This window comes from Grampus griseus (genome assembly GCF_964374135.1).
Source record: "Grampus griseus genome assembly, chromosome: 18".
Taxonomy (NCBI): Eukaryota; Metazoa; Chordata; class Mammalia; order Artiodactyla; family Delphinidae; genus Grampus; species Grampus griseus.
Window position 1 is genome coordinate 57,053,069 of NC_139012.1, and position 22,264 is coordinate 57,075,332.

Below are 22,264 nucleotides of genomic sequence, written 5' to 3' on the forward strand. Positions count from 1 at the left end.
TGCCATCGGTGAGAGATAACCGCGTGTGGCTTTTTCTGAGAATGGCTATTTGGCAGAAGAGCGAGGTGATGAGAAGAATCTCAGGCATATAGCCTGCCTAACCATGCCCCGGTCATCAGTCCCAGACCAGGCTCAACACCTGCGCGTGCAAAGACGGCCAAGGCGCCTGTCGCCCACACCCAGTGGCGTGGTTGCAGGCATCTTCCAACCCAAGAGAAAGCTTACCTGACACGAGCTGCTGTCCAGGTAACCCCACGGGAACCATGCCCAAGTTATTCATAGCGGTGGCCCAGGCGGTGGGGTCCGTCACTGACATGTTCAGCTGGGTCGTGTCGATTGCGAGACTCCCCAAACCATCGGCTGCTGTGATGGGGTAGGGGGGAAGAAACTCTGACTTAGAGTCCACAGGCGATGGTGTCTCTTTGAAAACAAATCGCATTTCTAGAGACGTGAGGCTTCGTTTAAGCACATTCCCAAACCACAAAAAATAACAGCACTGTAACCTACAGCAGTGCTTCCTCCAGACGGAAACAAAAAAGAGTTTCCAAATACATTCTGGGAGGAAACTGAAGGACATGCAGTTTATATTATACACAGCATGCCACTAAGGAAGTACCCCTGGAAAAAACTGAAGAATCGCTTCCTTCTCCAGGTGAAACATTAGTTAAGTTCCCTGGTGGAGAGGCAAAGCCAGAGGACTCTCTGGGTAAAACAAGTCAATTGGCTTAGAATAAGCCTGTTTCCAAGAGTAATTCTGAAGCAGACACACCCTCTAACCGTCTAATAAAATCTCTAAAATCAGATGTCAAGCAGTCAAATTGGTCCTGACTGAATTTATTAAGTGTTACCTTGTAACACATTCCGTCCTTTACAAACTATTTACATACGTACATTAAGGAAACGCAGGTGTCTTTCTAAAGTGACTCCCAAAATATTTCTTATAAGCCCCGGCTTTCATCGAAACAAAATAGATAAATAATATTGAAGACAAATAGCACAGAGCTTAAAAAAAAAAAAAAGGTCAGCAAAATAAGTTAAATTTGACTGAATGCTCTTTGAGGTTCACTAGTTCCAGAGCCTGGTTTCTTTGAGGAGCCCAGGCTCCTGGTTCAATACTTATTTTCATGGAGGGGGAGGCTATCCACTAAGACGCAACATGCCTTGTTTGTGTTCAGTGCTGGCCACCGACATTTACCTGCAGCCATCATCTGAGGAAGCTGCTGGGGACACTGTGTGATGCTTTCAACGCCGCCTGCATCTACTATTGAATTACGAGCATCCTGAGGGGCGGGAGTGCTTTGATGGCTGAGTGCAGGGTCCCCACGGAGATCATCGGATTCTGCAAAAGGGGAAGAAGAGCAGCGCAGTGAGAAAGTGTCATCGTTAACTGGGGGAGCTCTCATGGGAAAAACTGTGGTCTATTCAAAATCAACAACAACAACAACAACAACCAAACAAATAAACGACAAAGAACAGCTTTCAGTGGGAGGCACAGAGGCGAAGCTGCATCCTTCTCTGGTCTGGTCTTGGAGACCGGGAGATGTGCAGGTCAACTGTCAAACCACCCGGAGCAGGGCTGGATGAAATAAACAGCCTGTCTGTGGAGCAGCTAGTGCCTGGCCTCCTACTGAAGAGACTTCACAAACGGGACTTATCAGACCCTCACAGCCTGCTCCGCACATGACACATCAATGGAGAGGGCAGACTCGGGGCTAAATGTGATTTTTTTTTAAGTTAAAAAATTAATTGATGTTGTTATTTTCGAAGACGGTCGTCTGTGAAATGTATTCAGAGAGGGAGAAAAAGTTGGGAAGAGGGAGAAAAAAAAGCAAGGAGCTACTCCCCGTGAGATTGGTAAAGAGTGTGCCCAAATTACAATCGTCAGGAAAGGCAAAAGGAAAGAATGGCGTGCTGCCCACCCGTCGAAGAAGACGCAGAGGGTGCTGGGGCAGCAGAGGAAAAGCATTTGTTTTCTTAGTTCTATGACAAGATAAATTTAACTGGCCGCAATTTGTTTGGTCTGAATTTTCCTGAGAATTGCACAGCTTATATAGAAATGTATTTTTAAGACTTTTCAAAGCACCTTTCTGAAAAAGACAAAAAAACAAAACATTACTTAAAGTTACAAAGGGTCCCTCTATGTTGTACCGTTTATAAAATGCTATATGCCTTCTCTCCATCCTTAAAAATGCAAAGACATAGCATTCCTATGTACATATTTTAAAAGCACTTTTACCAGTTCAAGACTGGAAGACAAAACACATCACTTGGATGGCTGATCTGAGAAGTTTGAATTTTAAGTCGATTGGTAGAACAACTGAATTCGAAGTACTTATCTTTATTTAGGCACAAATTTAGAAATGTTTTTCAACTGTCTTTCTGCTAATATATATTTTAGAATTAGTGTTATAGTCTGTCAGTGTATCTAGTGTGACGTTTGGCCCTTTTATGGAATGCTCTTTTATTTCTTTGATTCTTAGGTGCAAGAATCAGTGATCCTTTTGAACACTGTATTCTCAAAAAAACCAAAAAACATACAAAAAAACCCTTACTGCCAGGTGAGTAAAAGTTTAATTCAAATGGAAGCTCAGGTTTCAATATCTCAAGGATAGGTGGATATTGAGCAAATCGTTTCTATGGTCTCCACAAATCCCTAGCCCTCAGACACAGGGGAATGAGAGATGGTGGGGAATTATTTCCAATAGTCTATCAGGAAGATAAAACACCTTCATCAAGAAGTAGTGAATGATTTCAACTTTGGGAGCAAAGTGTACTCAGGACAAACGTTTCAAACCTCGCAATTAGACTCTACCACCCAAATAAACTCAGAACGTGTTTATATATTATATGCATCATTTATCCCAGGCGGTGGATGCCATCAAAGAGATTCTCACCATATAAAACATACCCAATAACATCAATACATAGCTAACCAAAATGCCTGCCCTTTAGCTAGCCACAGACCAGCAACAGTTCTGTGGTGAAACCTCAAAGCATTTTCCTCTCTCCACCTCCGGCCATTTCAGAACACCAAAGCAAAGTCAGGCTACAATGTGTTCATGCTTTTGCTCAGATGGCCCAGGAGGAGAGGCGCTTGAGATCACTGCAAGGTCACTATTTGTCTTACTGATCTCCCCAGTGAAGTTCAGTTGGCTGGTTCTTTTTCTAGCTCAAGCTGTCCCCAAACTGGCATTAATGACAACTTTTTTTTTCTGTCCAATGAGTCTGCAGTTCTGGAACACTGTATCAGAGAATATCCCTTTACTTTGTAGGCTTTATGACTTGTGCCTGACTGGCCATGTTTCACTTTGCCTTTCTCACTACAGTATTTTAGGGGTGGTGGTAGCTCTCCTTGGCTTTATACCTGTCCCAGTGTTAGTTTTCACTTTAGTGACTGTGGTATTACTAAGGGGAATCGAGTGTCCTGGTGGCCCTTAGCTTCTACCCACGCTTTCCATCTCCATTTTAAGACTGATACTGTTTCACCGGGAATAGTAACAAAACCGCTACTGTTTCATCACAAAAGCAAAAAAGCAAAAAGTATTGCTTCCTTGGCAAGCTGTGGTTTGTAAACCTGAATTTATCCCCTAATGAGAGGGTGACATTCTATGTATGACATCTCTTCAATGTCCCTATCCAACGGTTTGAATGACATACAACTTCATGTGGCTGCCATGTACCTAGAATGGTGACTCTAAAGGAAGTTCTGTCATGTCTTAGGCATTTCCAATAGACTCAAGAATGCCTTGCAATTCTTTTTAAAATAGATTTATTTATTTTTGGCTGCGTTGGGTCTTCGTTGCTGGGTGTGGGCTTCTCCCTAGCTGCGGCGAGCGGGGGCTGCTCTTCGTTGCGGTGTGCAGGCTTCTTACTGCAGTGGCTTCTCTTGTTGCGGAGCACGGGCTCTAGGTGCGCAGGCTTCAGTAGCTGTGGCACGCGGGCTCAGTAGTTGTGGCTCACAGGCTTTAGAGCACAGGCTCAGTAGTTGTGGCACACGGGCTTAGCTGCTCCGCGGCATGTGAGATCTTCCCGGATCAGGGCTCGAACCCGTGTCCCCTGCATTGGCAGGCGGATTCTTAACCACTGTGCCACCAGGGAAGCCCAAGGATGCCTTTCAATTCTTCAAAAATTTTAAAGTGATTTGGTTTGGGAGAAAGGTGATATTTTAAATTAATTACTACCTGGTAATTTATGAATAGTTACAAGAGTGATTTTTATACTTTACGAACATCTATTGTTCCTACTGAGTACCTGCCTCTTTTAATGATTCAAGGCCATAATGCCTAATTCATCATTCCAATGAATGTCTCTGCCTTAGTTTTCTTATTTCTAAACTATAGAAAAGATTAATATTCTTAATGTTTATTTACACACAGAGATGTGGGGAGTTAAAAATTACAGCTAATGAAACACTTGGAATATAGTAGGTGCTAATTATTATTATTTTATTTGAAAGTGTAGTGTTTCCATTAAGGTACCCTGGGATCTTTGTGTTCTACTGGATAATTATGTAATTAATTTTAAAACAGTGAGTAACACTTGATATTTCTAAAAGTAAGTGTTGCCCTAGTTTTCTGTGTCACATCTAAATTGTACCAGAATATTTCATCCTTTTCACCGTTCCTTTATAAAATAATACAATGTAATTTAAAAGATGTATACATTTTTCTCTCTAGGGTTTTCTTTTCCTACCTGTGCAACTGCAAACGATTTCAAGAGATTCATGATGAACTGTGAAATCGGCAGTTTCTACTTACAGCTTTCAGTGAAGCTTTTGTACAATCAGATGTACAAATGCCAAGGATAACAGTACAGTTCTGTCCAGGTTTCAGCTGACATCTAACCTGTTCTTTGTTAAGGTACATTCAAGTACAAAACCTCAGACCCAATTTCATAACTGTTCAACAAGACATATTTATGCTCAGAATTTCATTGAGCTGTATCAATGGGGCAAATAGTTTTTGAAACTCACCAAGTCTAAGAAAATATTATTTGGCCTAAAAAAATGACACAGGCTTCTCCCGCTCTAAGAAACACAACTCATTCTACCTGTCTAAGGTCCCAAGGAACACAAGGACAGACACACACACACACACACACACACACACACACACGCACACACACACACACACACACACACCGTGAGTAATAAAATCCATCTGTAACTGTCCACAAAACACAGATTCCTATTAAAAGGGGGTGGAGATGAGTTAAGTCTTGAAAATTTTTCTTTCGTTAATTTAAAAGGATGATTTTGTTTGACTCAAGTCCTTAGGTTTATACCTACTTCAATAGAAGAATAATTATAGTGAGAAAATCTGATTTATTAACGTCTTGTTGAGAGTTCATTCCAAAGGAAACATTTCATATGACATCTGAAACTCTCTTACTTTACAGGAAGTATTCACTAGCATTATTATGTTTTATATTCTAGTAAAAAGAAAAATGCATTCTCATCCAAAGTTCTACTTTCTGCTTCTATTACTAAGAAAATATCTCACTTTGATCTCCATGTAATCAGTAGGATGTTCTCTTGAGGTTATGGAAATGCTCATAGTTTAAAACAATATAGAGTATTGTTAAATAGATATTACTTACGTTTTAACCCCATGATTTTTAAGCAACCGTTTAGGAATAAGGGAGACATTTCTGCTTCCTATAATGGTAAGTGAAGTAATTCAGACTAATTCTCCCACTGAGGAACAACCCCAGAAGAGCCTAATGTCTTTCATCAGTTTTACAAAAATTCTCACTATTATCTCTTCAAACACAAAAGGATCACAAAGACATGCTTAAATTATGGTAGAGGATTACTAAACAGGCTTCTAAGGAGAATGGGTCCTCTTACACTGATCTAGGAGATGGGTGGAATCTGCAAGTTTCGAGGCAGAGAAGAATTGCTCTGCAAAATGTGGTAAAAAAAGGGGCTTCCCTGGTGGCGCAGTGGTTAAGAATCCGCCTGTCAATGCAGGGGACACGGGTTCGAGCCCTGGTCCGGGAAGATCCCACATGCCACGGAGCAACTAAGCCTGTGCGCCACAACTACTGAGCCTGCGCTCTAGAGCCCGCGCACCACAACTGCTGAGCCCACGCGCCACAACTACTGAAGCCCGCACGCCACAACTACTGAAGCCCACGCGCCTAGAGCCCGTGCTCCACAACAAGAGAAGCCACCACAGCAGTGAGAAGCCCGCACGCTGCAACGAAGAGTAGCCCCCACTCGCTGCAACTAGAGAAAGCCCGCGCACAGCAACAAAGACCTAATGCAGCCAAAAATAAATAAATTTATTTTAAAAAAATGTGGCTAAAAAAAGAGAGAGAAAAAAAAGGACACCAAGGCTAAGTGCTTTGACGGGAAAGAAAGAAGGGATCTTTGGTAGCCACTCATGAGAAAAGGGGACTTCAGAGAAGAGAAATGACTAAAGCGGACATTGAGGTGCTTCACTGGGAAATATACAATGTAAACCTTTCCCCTGGGCCCTCTACAGAAATGTCAGCAAAGTCTATGTTGCTGCTTACTTCTCAGATGGGAGTAGTTTTTGGATGGTGGGTACCCTTTAGAGGAGAGAGCTTGAAGAGGGTTATAAGGAGGCAGCTGATAGCAGAGACTACCTAAGGTACTACGTGATAACGCATGATGAAGTTTTCATGTCTGCTAAATATACAGGATGTTGGTTATTAATGATTGATGTCTCCTGATTAGTGTGAAATAAAAGGATTAAGACTTTGAAGAAGAGATTTAAATTATATTAAAGTTTATGAGGAATTAGATTTTGTGGGGGAATTTCTGATGAAGAAAATTGCAAGGTAGGAATATTATATCAAATAAAGCTAGAAAGATCCTACTCGGAAATGGACAGAAAAGTCACCTCTTGGAAACAGTATGGGCAGAGGATGGAACTGGGTTAAGATAGATTCAGGCAGTGATGGACCCTGCAGTACTTTCTATCAAAGCCATGAAATCAAAAGGTCTTCTTTAATACCTGACCTATGACCTTCTTTAATATCTTATTCACATGTTTATAAAACCACTGAACTCTTTTCAGAGGGGTCATGATGTGACACACCTCACAGCACAGTGCACCTGAGGAGAAAAATGCCATTCCTGTTCCAAGTAGTTTTTAGTTTGCCCTTTAAGGCAAGAAGACAAAGGAGGTATGTATTCCCTCCTCTGTGTTCCCACAGTGCTCTGAACCTTTCTCTATACCAGCACTTGTAACTTCATATCCTAATTAGTTGTTTATGTCTATGTCCCTAATAAACAACATGCTTAGAATGATCATGGAAACTAGCCAGTTTTGCCTCCCTGCAGGGAGCAAGCATAGTACCTAGAATATGCCAGATGCGCAGTATATATATAAAATTATAATGTATTTATAAATTTAAAATGTATTTAAATCATCATATAAATTCCATTTATACAATTTTATATACACACACACGCACGCACACACACACGCACGCACACACACACGTATGTTTTTCAAATAAATTCAGGCATAGAAGGAAGAAAAGAAAGTAAAAAGGAAAATAAGAAAGGGAAAGAAGGAAGTAATAATGGAACAAAAAGACAAAATTCAGTTCCAGGGTCCAGTCTCAAAGGTTGGAGGTCTGAAAGCGAAAGAACACAAAAGGGAAAATTGCTGCTGGAAACTAGAACACAGACAAGGATCAGAGACAACTTTTTAAAAGTGTGAGAATTTTCCAGATAAGCTCTTGGTGTACTTAACAAGTCCTTCTCCAAGATCTAAGATTCCACACCTCCCTGGTAACCAATGTAGGGTCATAAGCAGGTTACAGCGATGTTCTCCTTTTGTGAGACTTCTTCCCAGCTGCTCCTTGGAGAAGCTGAAATCTATAAATAACGGCATCGCCTGGTCCATTAAGTGCTGCATTAGTGTAACAAAGGCATATACCTATAGTGCTAAAGAAGTGAAATCAGGGGAAGAAAGGAGAAGTTTCAATGTGGCATGCACCACAGAGGATAAAAAGCAGGTCTGGCCATTTCTCAAACACAAAATGCCATTACGGGTCTGTGATTACATCCTCCATTTTTCTACTTTGTCTAGTAGCCAATTTTAAACTACAGATCGTCATCCTTCCAGCTTAGGGAGGAAACGGTTACTGAATGGATGATAAAGTTTTGCCCATGACATATCTGTCTTCGAAGAACTCAGTGTTGAAAGAGAAAAAGAGAGAATGAATATGAGAGAAACAGAAGGCCTCCCTCTGTAATGATGCATTCAAACAAAATAACCAACTTTGCCAAAGGGATAACTCAACCAGCATGGCAGGATAGCAGATAAAGCCAATTATCTGGTTTTTTGTTGTTGTTGTTGTTGTTGCAGTACGCCAGCCTCTCACTGTTGTGGCCTCTCCCATTGCGGAGCACAGGCTCCCAACGCGCAGGCTCAGCGGCCATGGCTCACGGGCCCAGCCTCTCCGCAGCATGAACCCGTGTCCCCTGCATCGGCAGGCGGACTCTCAACCACTGCGCCACCAGGGAAGCCCGCCAATTATCTTTTGATACAAAGAAAAATACTATTCGGCATTACATACGTAAGTGTAGAGAAATGACAGAGGTAAAATTATTTTGTTTTCAGGAACTCTTTGCTTTTTTAAAAAAATTATACTTTATATTTCTAAATTGAAGAATATAATAAAAGAGAAAGCTTGAGACCATAGGAGTAAAGTACTTCTCTTTCCATTAAAAACAGAAAAGAAAAGAAAATAGGACTGGAAGCTACTATGATAAAAATATGTCATTTCAAAGTCTTTGTAGAGACACCTTCCATACTTAGTATATTTCAGATTTTCTGAGAAGGGCAATATTATACTTGAAGACTGTTTATGAAACATGACATGGGTCAACTAATTCCCCTCATTAATGGATACCTATCAATCAGGACAAACACACCCAAGCTCACAGAACATCAAGATTCCAACCTGAGAGTTCATCACTTCTAACTTCTCCCAGATACAAAAGTCCCCAAAATGTTTCTGACAGGCAACTGTTTCAAAATAGCCTTAACAGTTCAAGAAGTCTCCCTGCAGCAAAGTCCTTATCTAGAAAACAAGATAGCTGAGCTCCGACTTTCAATCCTACTTCTACAGTCATGTGTAGGCCTTGGGGCTCTTCGAGACCCTGAATAGGGACACTGAGGCATAACCGCCAAATAAGTAAGTCACAGACAAGTTTATTAAAATACATAAGGACGTATCAGAGAATCCTTGCTTCCACTCAAACGACGAGTTTTTTCCTGCTGGCACCCTCTCTGTTCTCTTCCCTTCCCATTCAAAAAGTTCTACAGAATAGACAACGTAAACAGAAAGCTGGAACTACAAAAAAGCTTCACTTGAAATGGTAAAACTACAGGCTGCGGATAGAGAGCAGCAGAGAGACCAGAGGAAGAGTCCTTTTGAGAAAGGGGGTAACGCCTCCGAAACAGACCTCAGGTGGATTTCTGGCTTCAAAGACACAGCCGTCAGGAGAGGTAACCTCCATAAACCATGGAGAGCGCCACAAATCCAAGAAGATTTTTAAATTAATGCATAGTGTGTTAAGGCATATCCTTCACATACTGGTCTTTTCAGCCACACTTATGTACAGAAAGTGCTTTCTGTGAACATTATTATCTTCTTATGTAAGGGAAAGCAGAGTATATTTAACTCTATAATTTGTGCTGTTTTGTATTCATTTTTTTTTCATTACACACTCATTTTACACCTTGACCCAACCACGGAAAACATATTAAGCTACAAAGTGGAACATTTTAATTGTAGTGGGTGGAAAACTGACCCTTAAATGGCTGCAAACTCTAGTAAATGAGTTATCTGTTTTCCAAAAAGCCCTGATTAGAGCTCTTTAATATATGGAAATCTACCTGCAATAAAACCTGGATCAGACCATGACCGGCCTGAGCTGGTTGCTCATCCTGTTTAATGTTTCTCACCAAGAACATATTAGTTACTCTTTAAACTAATGTGCTCTTAATGATGCCATTGCAACACAATGAATAAAGCATTAGCCCCGCAGCAGCTGATCGCCCCCTGAGCAGGACACCTCACCTCTAGTGTGTTACCGGGGGCTGGAGACCTTGTTTTTTCTTCTCGAAATGAGCACGCACAGCCCTTGCCGATGCTCTGTAACCAGCAGGCAGGATAGTGGGGGCCTTGGGTTCCCTGGGATGGTCGGTCCTTTTTCCTCTTCAGGGAGTCAGAGATGGTGACATGGCGTTGGGCTAGTTGGGGGAGGGCTACTAGGGCACGAGTAATGCATGTGCAGCAAGATATCCAACTGGAAAATTCTAGGCTGGCAGGGAGCATCCTGAGGAAATGGGGCAAACTTTAGTTGATACTGGCTGTGTCCGGCAAGAGTCAAAAAGAGGGGGTGGGATAAACGCTGATGGGAAGCTTCCAGCACTGAAGACAAGGCTGAAGGTCACTGCAAAACACTGCTGCTATAACCGTAACTCCTTCCCTTCCTTCCCTCCTCCCTCCCCTCCCCTTTCGCTCCCCCCACCTCTTTCTCTTTCTCTCTCTCTCCTCCCATAGAAAGGTGTAAATGTGCTACTCTACCCCACCTTCTCCCACGAACACTCATACTCTCTGACACTCAGTGCTATTTGCCCCTTAAGCATGTCTTAATAGAAACCCTTCCTCTGCACAAGGGGGTGGCATTTGGAGGACTAAGCTCCTCAAATGGAATCTCTTTCTCTACTCCTATCTTCCACATTAAGAACCCATCCGGCCCTGGGAAAGTCACCTATTTTTCTAACTACGGCTGTGTTACCAACAAGGCACTAAAGGCACCGAGGTCTACGATAATGCTGGAGAACTGAAAATGGTTTGTGTCAACCTGCAGTGAAATGCGCACGATCAAAAGCAAATGGTTATTTAATGAAATACCTATGCATCTTGTATTCTGACAACTTCTCTAATTAGCAAAGTTAATATCCATACAGACATCGTTTGAGTTAGAAATCATTTGTAAGTGGGGCTGTGTCGCACTGGAAAACGTCTCTGAGCCCGCACGGTTATGGAGAAGTCAGAGCTGGCTGTAAATGAAATGAGCAACTTGTAGGAAAATAATTTCAAAGGCAGAATTATAGAAACCCTGTCCGGGACTTCCCTGGCGGTCCAGCGGTTAAGAATCCACGCTTCCACTGCAGGGGGTGCAGGTTCGATCCCTGGTCGGGGAACTAAGATCCCACATGCTGCTCAGCACGGCCCCCCCCACCAAAAAAGAAAAATCCTGTCCAAAAGTCCTATAGACAAAATTATATTGAATGTCACACGTGAGTGCATTTCGTATGTTTGATACGATGTGGGGTGAGGCCTCCAGAAGAAAGCTGCTGGCGCCTGGAGCCTAAGAAGTTTTAAGTGGCTGTTTTGAGGCACCATCTGGCCCCTTCCTGCCTATTGCGTGTGAGACAGACAAAGATCCGTCTCCCCTCAAACTCGCCAAACTCAAGTTCAAGATCCAATGCCACCCCCAGTTATTTATTCACAGATGACTCACATATTACCGGTGGTGATGGCGGGGGGCAAGCAAAAACTGACCCTAAAGGAGACAGGCATGAGAGAAAAACATCTGGTGCTGAAAGCAATTTCATGTGAGCTGAGAGTAATCACATTTATTTATGGTTTTATTATGTATATAAAAAAAGAAATTATGCTGAATGGGCTCCGTGGGAATTACAGTATATTGCTATTGCTACCATGGTTTATTATTTTCACAGCTAGATGGCTTAAACCCAACCTAAACAGATATTTTAAAAGAATTCCCACTATAGCATTATCACGTTTTCCCCTTTCTAGCCTTAATGAAAAAGATCACCTGCTCTTCGAGAACTCTGACGTTCTTGTTCATTTCTAAATTTTATGGTTTATCATGAGACAATGTTTACTGTAAAATGATGACTAAGAAAATAAGCAGCAACTAGTGGTGGTTAAGCCGTGCAGGGTATGAGGTGACGGCACTTGAGAACCACGTGGCTGCCACCTACCGATATTCACCAGGCCCTGGCCCATTAATGCAATCACGATAATGATTTTATTACTTGCACGATGAAGCAGACATGTGTTCATGAGCTTATCCAGCACATCAATCTGACACAATCTCTACAACACAAAGAGTTTTATTAATTATTAATAAGCTAAAAATAGGGTAGATAAAACCGTGAGATACAGAATCAACATGAAAACTAAGTGTAGCATTGTTTCCAGACTTCCCACAGCAAAATCTCCTAATACTAAACCCTTATTTAATAGGAGACACCATCTTCATTCAAACACGCTCCCCAAACACTTGCTACCCTTCCTATTTACCAGCTAATTCAACTGCCCTTTTTTTGAGTAGTGAGATTTGCATGGAAATGCAGTGACGCAGTTCCTTTCAATCTGAGAATAAACATCCCAATACGTCAGGTAGATGGAAACTAATATTCTTATAAGGACATTTTTATTTTAAAGGCATTTTTACTAATACTAATGCTTGGAATGAGTTAAAAAAAAAAAAAAAGAAAAAAGCTGAAGTCTATAAAGTGAAAGGAGAATCATTCCCTCAGCCCTCCCCGAAGGGACCCAGTGGGAAAACAGCTTACTATATAACAGTCCCACATCTTGGATTTCATGAAAACTCACAACAACCTATGTGACAGATGTTATTAGCACTTTTTTGCAAAAGAAGAAAAGCTAAGTTTCAGAAAATTAAGACCGGCCCATTTACCCCAGGTCACAAAGCTAACGACTGGCAGAGCCCAGGCTTTAGTTTGTCTTAGCCTGGACCTCTATTGTTGTAGATTTGGGGAACTTTTCTCCAACAAAGAGCCAGACTAGGAGGTCCCTCTTGGTTTGACTGGAGGAGTCTGGGGTAAAGGGTTAGTTCGTCCCCCAGGGATGCATTCACTCAGTAGATCTTTATGACATGCTTACTGTATGTGGGTCACTGTGCTTGAGATTAGGGATATAGTGGTGAGCAAGACACAGACCCCGTCTCCAAAAAGTTTGCAAAGTAAGAAGCGCTAGCAGATGAACAAATACAACAAAACAGAAACAGAGTCACAGGTGTAGAGAACAAATGAGTGGTTAGCAGTGGGGAGAGGGAAGGGGATTAAGAGTACAAACTGCTAGGTATAAAATAAGTAAGATACAGTACCAGTACAGGGAATAGAGCCAGTATTTTATAATTACTTTATATGGAGTATAACATACTCCATAACAAAAATACTGACTATGTTGTACACCTGAAACTACCATAATAAGCCCACTATAGTTCAACTGAAAAAAAAAAATTAGCAAACTTGAGCTTGCTGCAGTGTGGCAAACTAGATACTCTTCAGAGCCTGCCTATTATAAGAAAACAACAACAACTGGATTCCGGATATAACTACTTATTAATGTATTGTTAGTCTTGAAGGAAGGAAAGAAGAATCACTAAGATTCTTTGCTTCCCCCGCCCACCATTCTCCTCCTTCCCCCACTGCCCAACAAAGAGAAAGACAAGTAGGCTGAAACCAGGAGTTGCTGGAGCAGTAGGCAAACATGAAGCCAGAGATGCTGGGAGGGAAAAATGCTAGCACTGGCACGGTGCCAGGAGACAGCCTGTCACGGTGAAGTAGAGGCAGGGTCTGAGTATCCCTCGGTCATCAGGACCTGCAAGCCTTGTTGTGTCTTTGCACGGCCCTCACCCCACCCCCATTCAGCCATCCCAACCCTTCTACTTCAGTTATAAAAGTAGATAGACAGGGGAAAGAATCTGAGCAAATCAGCAGAAACGTCTGCTGGGACACATCTGAAGACCCGGGCTTTATGGAGAAGCACATTTTTTTTTAGAATATTCATTGTGCATCTAGAGAAACAGAGGTGGGGAACATACGTATAAGACGTCTACCTAGGGCTGATCGACACTCTGAGGGTTTTAATGGGTTAGGTTTTATCAGACAACCTCACAGATGCTTTAGCCCCACACTGGGCTTAATTTTGTCCAAATACATATAATGAGGGTTGATCTGTGGCCTGAGCTGAGAGCTTGGTGTAAGTATCATCGCCATTGAGGCTTGCCTAGAACTGCTATCCCTGTGTAGACAACTTCTGTTGGAATCTCCAGTTTACCAACACTCCCACCACACTTCTGCCACCTAACGAACTACGATAGCGAGAGATAAAGAGGGCGAGATGGAAAGGCTGGTCAGGGCCGTATGAGTGGGATGGCTGGGAGGCAGAGTCAGGTGACTACTCCTCTTTTCCTTTTCCTCACCCGTTTTGTGCTAGCACCCCTTCCCATCCTACCTCTCTTACCTCACAAGCTACCTCATTCCGTTGGCAGCTGGCAACCAGGCTGGCCCGGAGTTCAAGCCTGCTTTCTGCCTTCCACCATGAAGGAGGGCTACAGGAAGTAGGAAATGGGGGTACCTCGGGGCCGGGTAAAGCTGGGAGCTGAGTGAACCAGAAATCCCAACTTCTAATTCCTCTCCCAGGGGACTGGCGACTGGAGGGGCTGGAAGCACAAGGGTCTGCGTTACCGTGTGACGTACACTTGAGCCCAACTCCCACTGCGTGCTTATCAGGGGATCAGTACCATTGTGGCAGTCACTTTTTCGTTCCCAGTGAAGATAGCCTTAAACCCTGAGAGCTGGTCTGGGGACCCCCTTTGTGCCTCTCCTGTAAAAATGTGCACAGCAGTTTGACAGCACAATTTGTACGTCACAAGAGAGCTCTCATCACAAGTTCGCCCCGGGCCGGTTCCCTGAGCTTCTCCACTGTATGCCTTCACTCCTCATCTCACGAGTTATGTGAGGCGCTAACGCATAATGCCTCTTGGAGGAGCTGAAAGAAACGAAGCATTACTGGCAACACGGTGAGACATTTTGATAGTTAAAATCCAGATCCCTTTAGATAGGTTCTCATAGAGGAATTCTTTGGATTACAAAACAGAAGCAAAACCTCCACCAATGACAATTTTGTGAGCGCATCTTCACACCAACTACTCCCCCCTGAAAAGTCCACATTCTGGTCTCTCTGGGTTTCTTCCATCAGTATTTTGGCTTGATTCATTGTTGGTTCACAGGACACCAGAATAATAAGCTAGGTGGTTGGAGGCTGTGAGTGGCAGGGTTTGGCAGTAGCATCGCTGTTTTGGTCTGTAAACCCCTGTGGTCCAGGAGATCAAACGTGGAAAAAGCGTGTAGTATTATCACCTTGATGACTTAATCCATTAAATGAAATTCAGAACAATGGCCAACAGCAGCAGGGATCTTTTATCTACGTTATCTGCCATTGGATCACACACTCGGGAACCAGGGAGATGAGTAGGCCGTTTTACGCAGGGCAGCAAACTAAAGAGAAGATGTGAGTTAATACTGAAATGTGATGCAGGATAAAATACAGGTTATAGTCGATCCTTCCAATCAGAGTTGTACTGAGCTCAAATTGTTCCAGAATTTGCAAGCTTCTTGCTGAGTTAAATTACAAAAATAAGCTCATATGAGGAGAAAAGGTGATTTCTGAAATATATTAAGTGTAATACAATGGCTGTAAATTTACATATGAAATCCAGAAAAGTGTTTTTCCTCCATGCCACATGATCACAGTTTTGTTATGTACAGTTACACAGTCTTATTTTATACTCTCCACTAGTTTCCTTTTTTTTTGCTTCCTTTTTTTAAATTTAATTTACTTTTTTAATAGTTTTTTATATATTTTCTTATTACTGTTCATTCTTTTTTCTTTTTGGCCATGCCATGCGCTTCCAGGATCTCACTTCCCCAACCAGGGACTGACCCCAGACCCACTCAGTGGAAGCAGCAAGCCCTAACCACTGGACCACCAGGGAATTCCCTGCCATTAGTTTTCTAGTATGTGCATATTCTTGACCCAAATCAATGAAAACACATGAAGTATAAGCAATAGGGGCCCCACATGGAGATTAACCAAGACACTGAACTGCACAGTATTGCTTGTCTTGTCCCCTGCAGCAAACAACATGCCCAGTATTAAGAAGTGGCACGTGACTTAGGTCTCGCTAATGTGGCTGGAGGGGCGTTAGAACCAGAACAGAGAAGAAGCTGCCTACTGCCTACTCTTCAGTTTCCTCCATTTTCCAAAAAGCAAAACAACCAAACCACCCGACCAGCTGTTCGTTGATACCACATTTAAAGATTACTGAGAGGCAGAACTTTAGAGCAGTAACATGATGTTGAGGTTAACAGAAGATGGTCTGCCCCTGTCCATTTACCTACATTATACCGAAACTAAATCAGGAAACTGCAGCATATTTGGTCAGGAGGTCTTTCTAGTTATATTCATAAGCTCTACCTCCCCACCCGCCCCACCCCGGCTTTTTGTTCTTCAGAGAACACCTTCAGAGAGAGGGGTGTTTTAAAATTCTGATCAGAATTGGCAGTGGGAAAAGAGCTGGGGAAATAACGGAGACTCCGGTACTTAATGGACACGTTTATAAACCCTATGGATTTTTAACAGAGGAACAGTATCCACAATTAGATGTGAAAGGAGCTTCTCTTTCTGGGCGCGCTTATGTGAAGTAGATTGTGAGTGGGTGTTACTTCATGTTTAGTAAACAACACCATGTGCAAAAAAAATCACGATTTAACAGAGAATGAAAGCAACTTGTTGACTGTTCCCAGATCTTTCTTCCTCTTCTAGATGTTCAGAAGTGTGGTGGTTTTCAAATTGTATTTCACTTTATTTAAATGCCACATATACGCCACGGAACTCAGCGGTACAGAGAGTCACTTTCCAACACTCCTGATCTAAAGCTGTCTTTTTGCATTATATGGGTAAGTTTCTGTTTGTTTTCAACCGTAAAAAAAAAATTTCCAAATGTAAAACTTTGGGGAGAAAGACAGTAAGCTTTCCCATTTGCAAACAAAGCCATCTCAAATAAATATTGAAAAAATTGAATAGTGTAAAAGAAAATAGCGAGGGGACAGCTATTTAATTTGCATTTTGAGACCAAAGCTTAACTCTTACCTTCATAGGGTTTGAATTTCTAGCATCACAGAAGCACACACAGCTTCCCTTTGCCCTTGGATGGCCTCCAAGGTCCTTCAGATTCTGCCTGCCGGTCACCTCTGCCGCCTCCTTTCCTACAGCCCCCCTTCTCCCGGGGATCCCAGGACACGGGCCTTGTTACTGTTCCCTGAGTCTGCCAAGCAGGATCCTCTCAGTGACTCGGCACCTGTGATTCCTCCAGATGCCTGGACATCTGCCCTTTTCTAGCCCCTTAGTCCCTTCTCTACTGAAATATCACCCTCTGCAGAGAGGCCGTCCCTGACCTACCAAAAATAGTAACTTCAGTTCTCTTCTGTCCTTCCACCAGCTATATCTTTCTCCATAGGATTTCTCAGTATTTGAGGTTACATTACATAACTATTTCTTTGACAAGCTGGTGTTCCATAAGGGCAAGCTGACTTTTAAAAATTGTTTATGCTTTTCCTGCTCAATCGCCGTCAACCAAAATGGCGTCTGGTACACAGTAGACATGAGCTCTCCCTTTCCCCCGCACAAATGCACTGAATAAGTAGAATGAGTGTGTATGTCTGTGTATGTGTGTGTGTACATATATATACGTACTGCATTAGTTTTTTTTTTTTTTTTTATCGTTTCTATTTCCTGATGCTTTAACCTCTGGGCCCTTCCTGACACTGGAGGGACTGCCTCTCCCAGGGCTGGTCAATTCCTAAAGACAGCAAACAACAGGGGCATAATCTTCAAATGCGAGCTAGCCAATCCAGAGCTCACACCCTCAACAGACTCCACTATCCTCCTGCCCTAGTCACCCCAGGGCTAGGCACCGGACAACTAAAGACAGCCCGATGAAATGATTCAAACTAGCCAATCCTACACGTGCTCACCCTGCTTCACCCGTTCCTTCTCTCAGAAACTATCACGAAGCCTCTTGCCCACTTTCTTCCCTTGCTTCTTCCGCATCCGGACCGACCCTGGTGCCTCCCCCTCTGCCCACCCACCTCCCAGAGTGGCACGCATACTCTCTCCTCTTAGGAACTGTGAGTGACACACTATCTCTTCAATGGCAGCCTTCTCCTGATCTCTTGGCTTCACCATACCTGAATAATACTAAGATCTACATTTTAAAATGCGCACATACAAATTTGTTGAATGACTCATACAAGTGAAGTCCACTGCATCTTCAAGGAACACGATATATAATCACCACCAGGAGTTATGGTGTCCTTGGACTCACGATAAATAAAATAACTGTACCATTTTAAAGATGTGTGGGTAATTTGGTCCTCATCTTGGCTCTGAGATTAATTCATGGATTGACTCTTTTTGTGGTTATTATTGCTGGTGTCTATTCGACCTTCAAAGCTTTTTTTTGGATCTAGGGACCATCAAAGCAAGGGAGCAGCCCTGCCATGTTCTTTCTGCCACAGACACAAATAATTAACACTGGATACCAAATGCCAATAAACTGTCAAAACACACACAAACTTATTCTCTTTAAATATAAGGAAATAATTAGTCCTGCCCATACTTTTCTAAATGACACTGAGCTCTAAAAGTAATGAGGACACGTTTCTACAGCTGAAGCACTCTGAGTTTTGCCAACACGTGAGGACAAAGTTGTTTTCTTTTTATTCCAAGAAAACATAGTTCATGTTGTTCCAGGGCCCAATGCTCAGATGGCTCCACGTTCTCTGCTGGAACACACCTCGGGCAGGGCTAAGCCCGGGCCTGCAGGCACGGCAGCCATGGAAACTGATCCTGGGAAACTGACCTCTGATTCACCCTCCCCGTAAGCGCTGGGGAATCTGCTGGGTGTTATCCTCCTTACCCACCTGGTAAGGAGGAGAGCCCGAGGCTGGAATCTTCAGCACAGTAGGGACGGGCCAGAAAGGTGGAAAGACATCCGCAGGAATGGCCAGGGGAGCTTCTGGAATGAACTGGAGGGAACCTCAACCCCGTCAGTTGCTGTCTTTGGCAGGAGAGCCCTCTCTGGGATTTGACAGCCTGGGAAGCTTGACTCTCTAAGGGGGAGACAGCCACGGAGCCTCACACCCCATGCAGCTGTCTGCGTGCAAATTCACACCTCCTGTACTTGCATTACACAGCTCTTTCCAACTGTGGTCCCCCTGCAGACAACTGCATACTCCCTAACAGAAACGCTACCTGACCCTGCTTAAGGTATTAATCAGCATAACAGGGTATTCTGCAGAAATCTTCAGAAGGGTCATAAAACCCTGCTCACGTGCTTTGAAAACATGTTTGCCAAAGAAACGCGAGGATTAAGAATTTACATCAGAGGAGTCCGGAGCACGCTCTCCGGTCCATCGGCTTTCCTTTCCCACTGGTGGCGCACTCAGCCCCCTACCCGTCCTCACGGACGGCTTCTCCCCTGCGATCCCTGCTCTCCCCTCTCTTGTCTGTGCATCCTTCCTTCCAGCTTCACATCCTGGCCCCCTCCTAGGAGAAACCTTACAAGATCAACTCTTAACAACTGCTTGCTCCCTCCAGCTCCAGAGCTCCTCCAGGGTGATATGTTCCTCCGGTATGATATCCAGGGATTTAATGTGACTCATGAAACCATCGTTTTAAATGTTGAATAGTTGTGTTTACTTTAAGCTACGTGAAATGGATGCTTTTAAAAATAGTGAAATATCGGCAGCTTCATATAGTTCAACTTAACGTGTATCAGGAAAAAAATGTATCAGAAGAAAACCATGTGATTTTGCAGATATTATTACTTAGGAAGAAGCTTAAATAGATACTTTTTGGAGTCGTATATAAACAAAAAAGTAAATAAGTGCTCTGATGATAAAGACACGGCAAAAATTGTTAAGCTGGTATCCACCATCAAACTGAGGAACAAGTGCATTTTGACAACCAGTGTTCCATATGCCCGTCTGGCCATTTAACACGCCCGATTTTTGTGTGTGTATATGGTTATTTTCTTTGTGTGTCTGTGTTTGTATTTTCTCTCCGACTAGTTTCCCAGGTATGTAAAGGCAGAGAGCAATTTGAATGATCAACCTCTTAGCACAGTACCTTCTACACAGCAGATTGACCTATGAGCAGGATTTGTCTGGTCACTTATGATGATGCTGTCTCACCAGGAAATACCATTTGTTTTCCCTCTTATTATTCTAAAGCTAGAAACTGATGGGCCGTGCTGTTCTGGCCAGGAAGCCTGAGACCTGGAACAATTTCCAACTCAGGACTCTTAGCAGCACTGCTTGTCAGAAACCGCCAGGAAGTGTCAAGAGGCAGTGTCGTCTGTTGGACAGAACACAGCTGACCACGTGGACTCTCTGTTTAGCGGCACAATGTGCATGGTCCCCTGCGCTTCCCAGTCCCAACAGACAGGGCCACAAGCAGGTGGGAGAGGACAGACTACGGGAAGCCACCTCCTGCTGTGACATTCTCCTGGCCCCTGACCTTTCTGCCCAGCTACTAAGCACTGCAACCAGCATCGGTTTCAGTTAAATACTGTCCTTTAAAAGATGAAGCCTGCATTTGCAGCAACATGGATGGACCTAGGGATTGTCGTACTGAGTAAGCCAGGCAGAGAAAGACAAATATCATATGATATCACTTATATGTGGGTACAAATGACCTTATTTACAAAACAGAAATAGAGTCATAGATGTAGAAAACAAACTTATGGCTACCAAGGGGGAAAGTGGGGGAGGGACTGGGAGATTGGGATTGACATATACACACTACTATACATAAAGCAGATAACTAATAAGGACCTACTGTATCGCACAGGGAATACTGAGTACTCTGTCATGGCCTATACGGGAAAAGAATCTTAAAAAGAGTGGATATGTGTATATGAATAACTGAATCACTTTGCTGTAGACTTGAAAATAACACAACATTGTAAATCAACTATACTCCAATAAAAATTATTTTAAAAATGATGCCTGGGTGTTTTGAAATGTGTGGGGAGAATTATGACTCACGTACTTTAAAACATGAACTAATGTCCCTCGTACATTATTCATTTCATTTCTCTTTTAAACACATATATTTATATATTTCACTTCTCTTTTAAACACATATAAAATATTATGTGCAGTTGGTATTTTGAAAGCTCTTGTAACTTAGCTTTTATATTAAATCCAGTGTTTAAGAAAAAAAAAATTCTGCCTACTAACCTGTCTTTACAACCATGCACAGCATAGAATGATGTGTCTCTACAGTGCCTAGGAGGTCAGTCACTAGATGTCACAATCAGTAATATTAAAGAGAAAAAGTTCTTGTAGAAGTGCGTGGTGAGGAGACAGAAGAGATGTTATTTTCTTCTGGGGTGCCAGGGAAGTACCGCAGACAAGAAAAATATAGGCTGAGTCACGAAGGATTAAAAAATACCTCAGTAGGAAGAGAGAGAGGGAAAGTAAGCAGGCAGCTCAGGAAGGGTAAGGTAAATGCTGATGTGTGAAATCAGAGTGGGAGAGGGCACTGAAAGGACAAAGCTGCCTCTCCTTCACTACCGTACACTGAAGTGAAGTCATTCAGATTACACTGGTCTCTGTATCCATATAATGACAGAGGTAGTTTTTATTCTCTAAGATGTTGCTTGGAGGAAAATGTCAAGGGATTTGAATGCATGCTTCCTAAGTAAAACATTTTCCTACATAAAGATGCTAGCTTACCAACTAGAAAACTAAAGTGAGGTGTTTTTTTTTAATATAAAAGATAGACTGAAAAGATTAAGAAAGTCTTGACAATATAAACATGCATTTACTCCCCAACTCATGCAATACTAAAACTAGGGTTTTATTGCTCAAAAGCGTAAAAGAGATCATTTTAGTAGAAAGAAAATAATGCACATTTTGTGTATGTGTGTGTGTGTGTGTGTGTGTGTGTGTGTTACGCGGGCCTATCACTGTTGTGGCCTCTCCCGTTGTGGAACACAGGCTCCGGACGCGCAGGCTCAGCGGCCATGGCTCACGGGTCCAGCCGCTCCGCGGCATGTGGGATCTTCCCGGACCGGGGCACGAACCCGTGTCCCCTGCATCGGCAGGCGGACTCTTAACCACTGCGCCACCAGGGAAGCCCAATAATGCACATTCTTTATAGCACAGAGAGTAATCTCAGAATTCATTAACCAAGAGACTGAAAAAATACACACTATATTATAGATTTTAAGAGTTTTAAATAAAGTCATGGAGAGCAGATTACCAATGGTTTAATTAAACTAGCTTAAGAGTGGCAGGAGTCTGTTCTCAAACTTTGAGGCCGGGGAAGAACTATATAATAGCCTTAATATTGA

At 42.8% G+C, this 22,264-nt stretch overlaps 1 protein-coding gene across 1 annotated transcript in view; it reads right to left on the reverse strand.

Annotated features, from left to right (window-relative positions):
* The window catches only part of ENOX1 (ecto-NOX disulfide-thiol exchanger 1), a 299,647-nt gene that overhangs the window by 214,783 nt on the left and 62,600 nt on the right, over positions 1 to 22,264 (reverse strand). Inside the window, exons 3-4 of the mRNA XM_082675771.1 lie at positions 1,196 to 1,339; positions 226 to 363 (exon numbers count right to left, since the gene is read on the reverse strand). Coding sequence (XP_082531897.1) covers positions 226 to 363; positions 1,196 to 1,339 — 282 coding nt within the window. The remainder of the gene's footprint in view (positions 1 to 225; positions 364 to 1,195; positions 1,340 to 22,264) is intronic.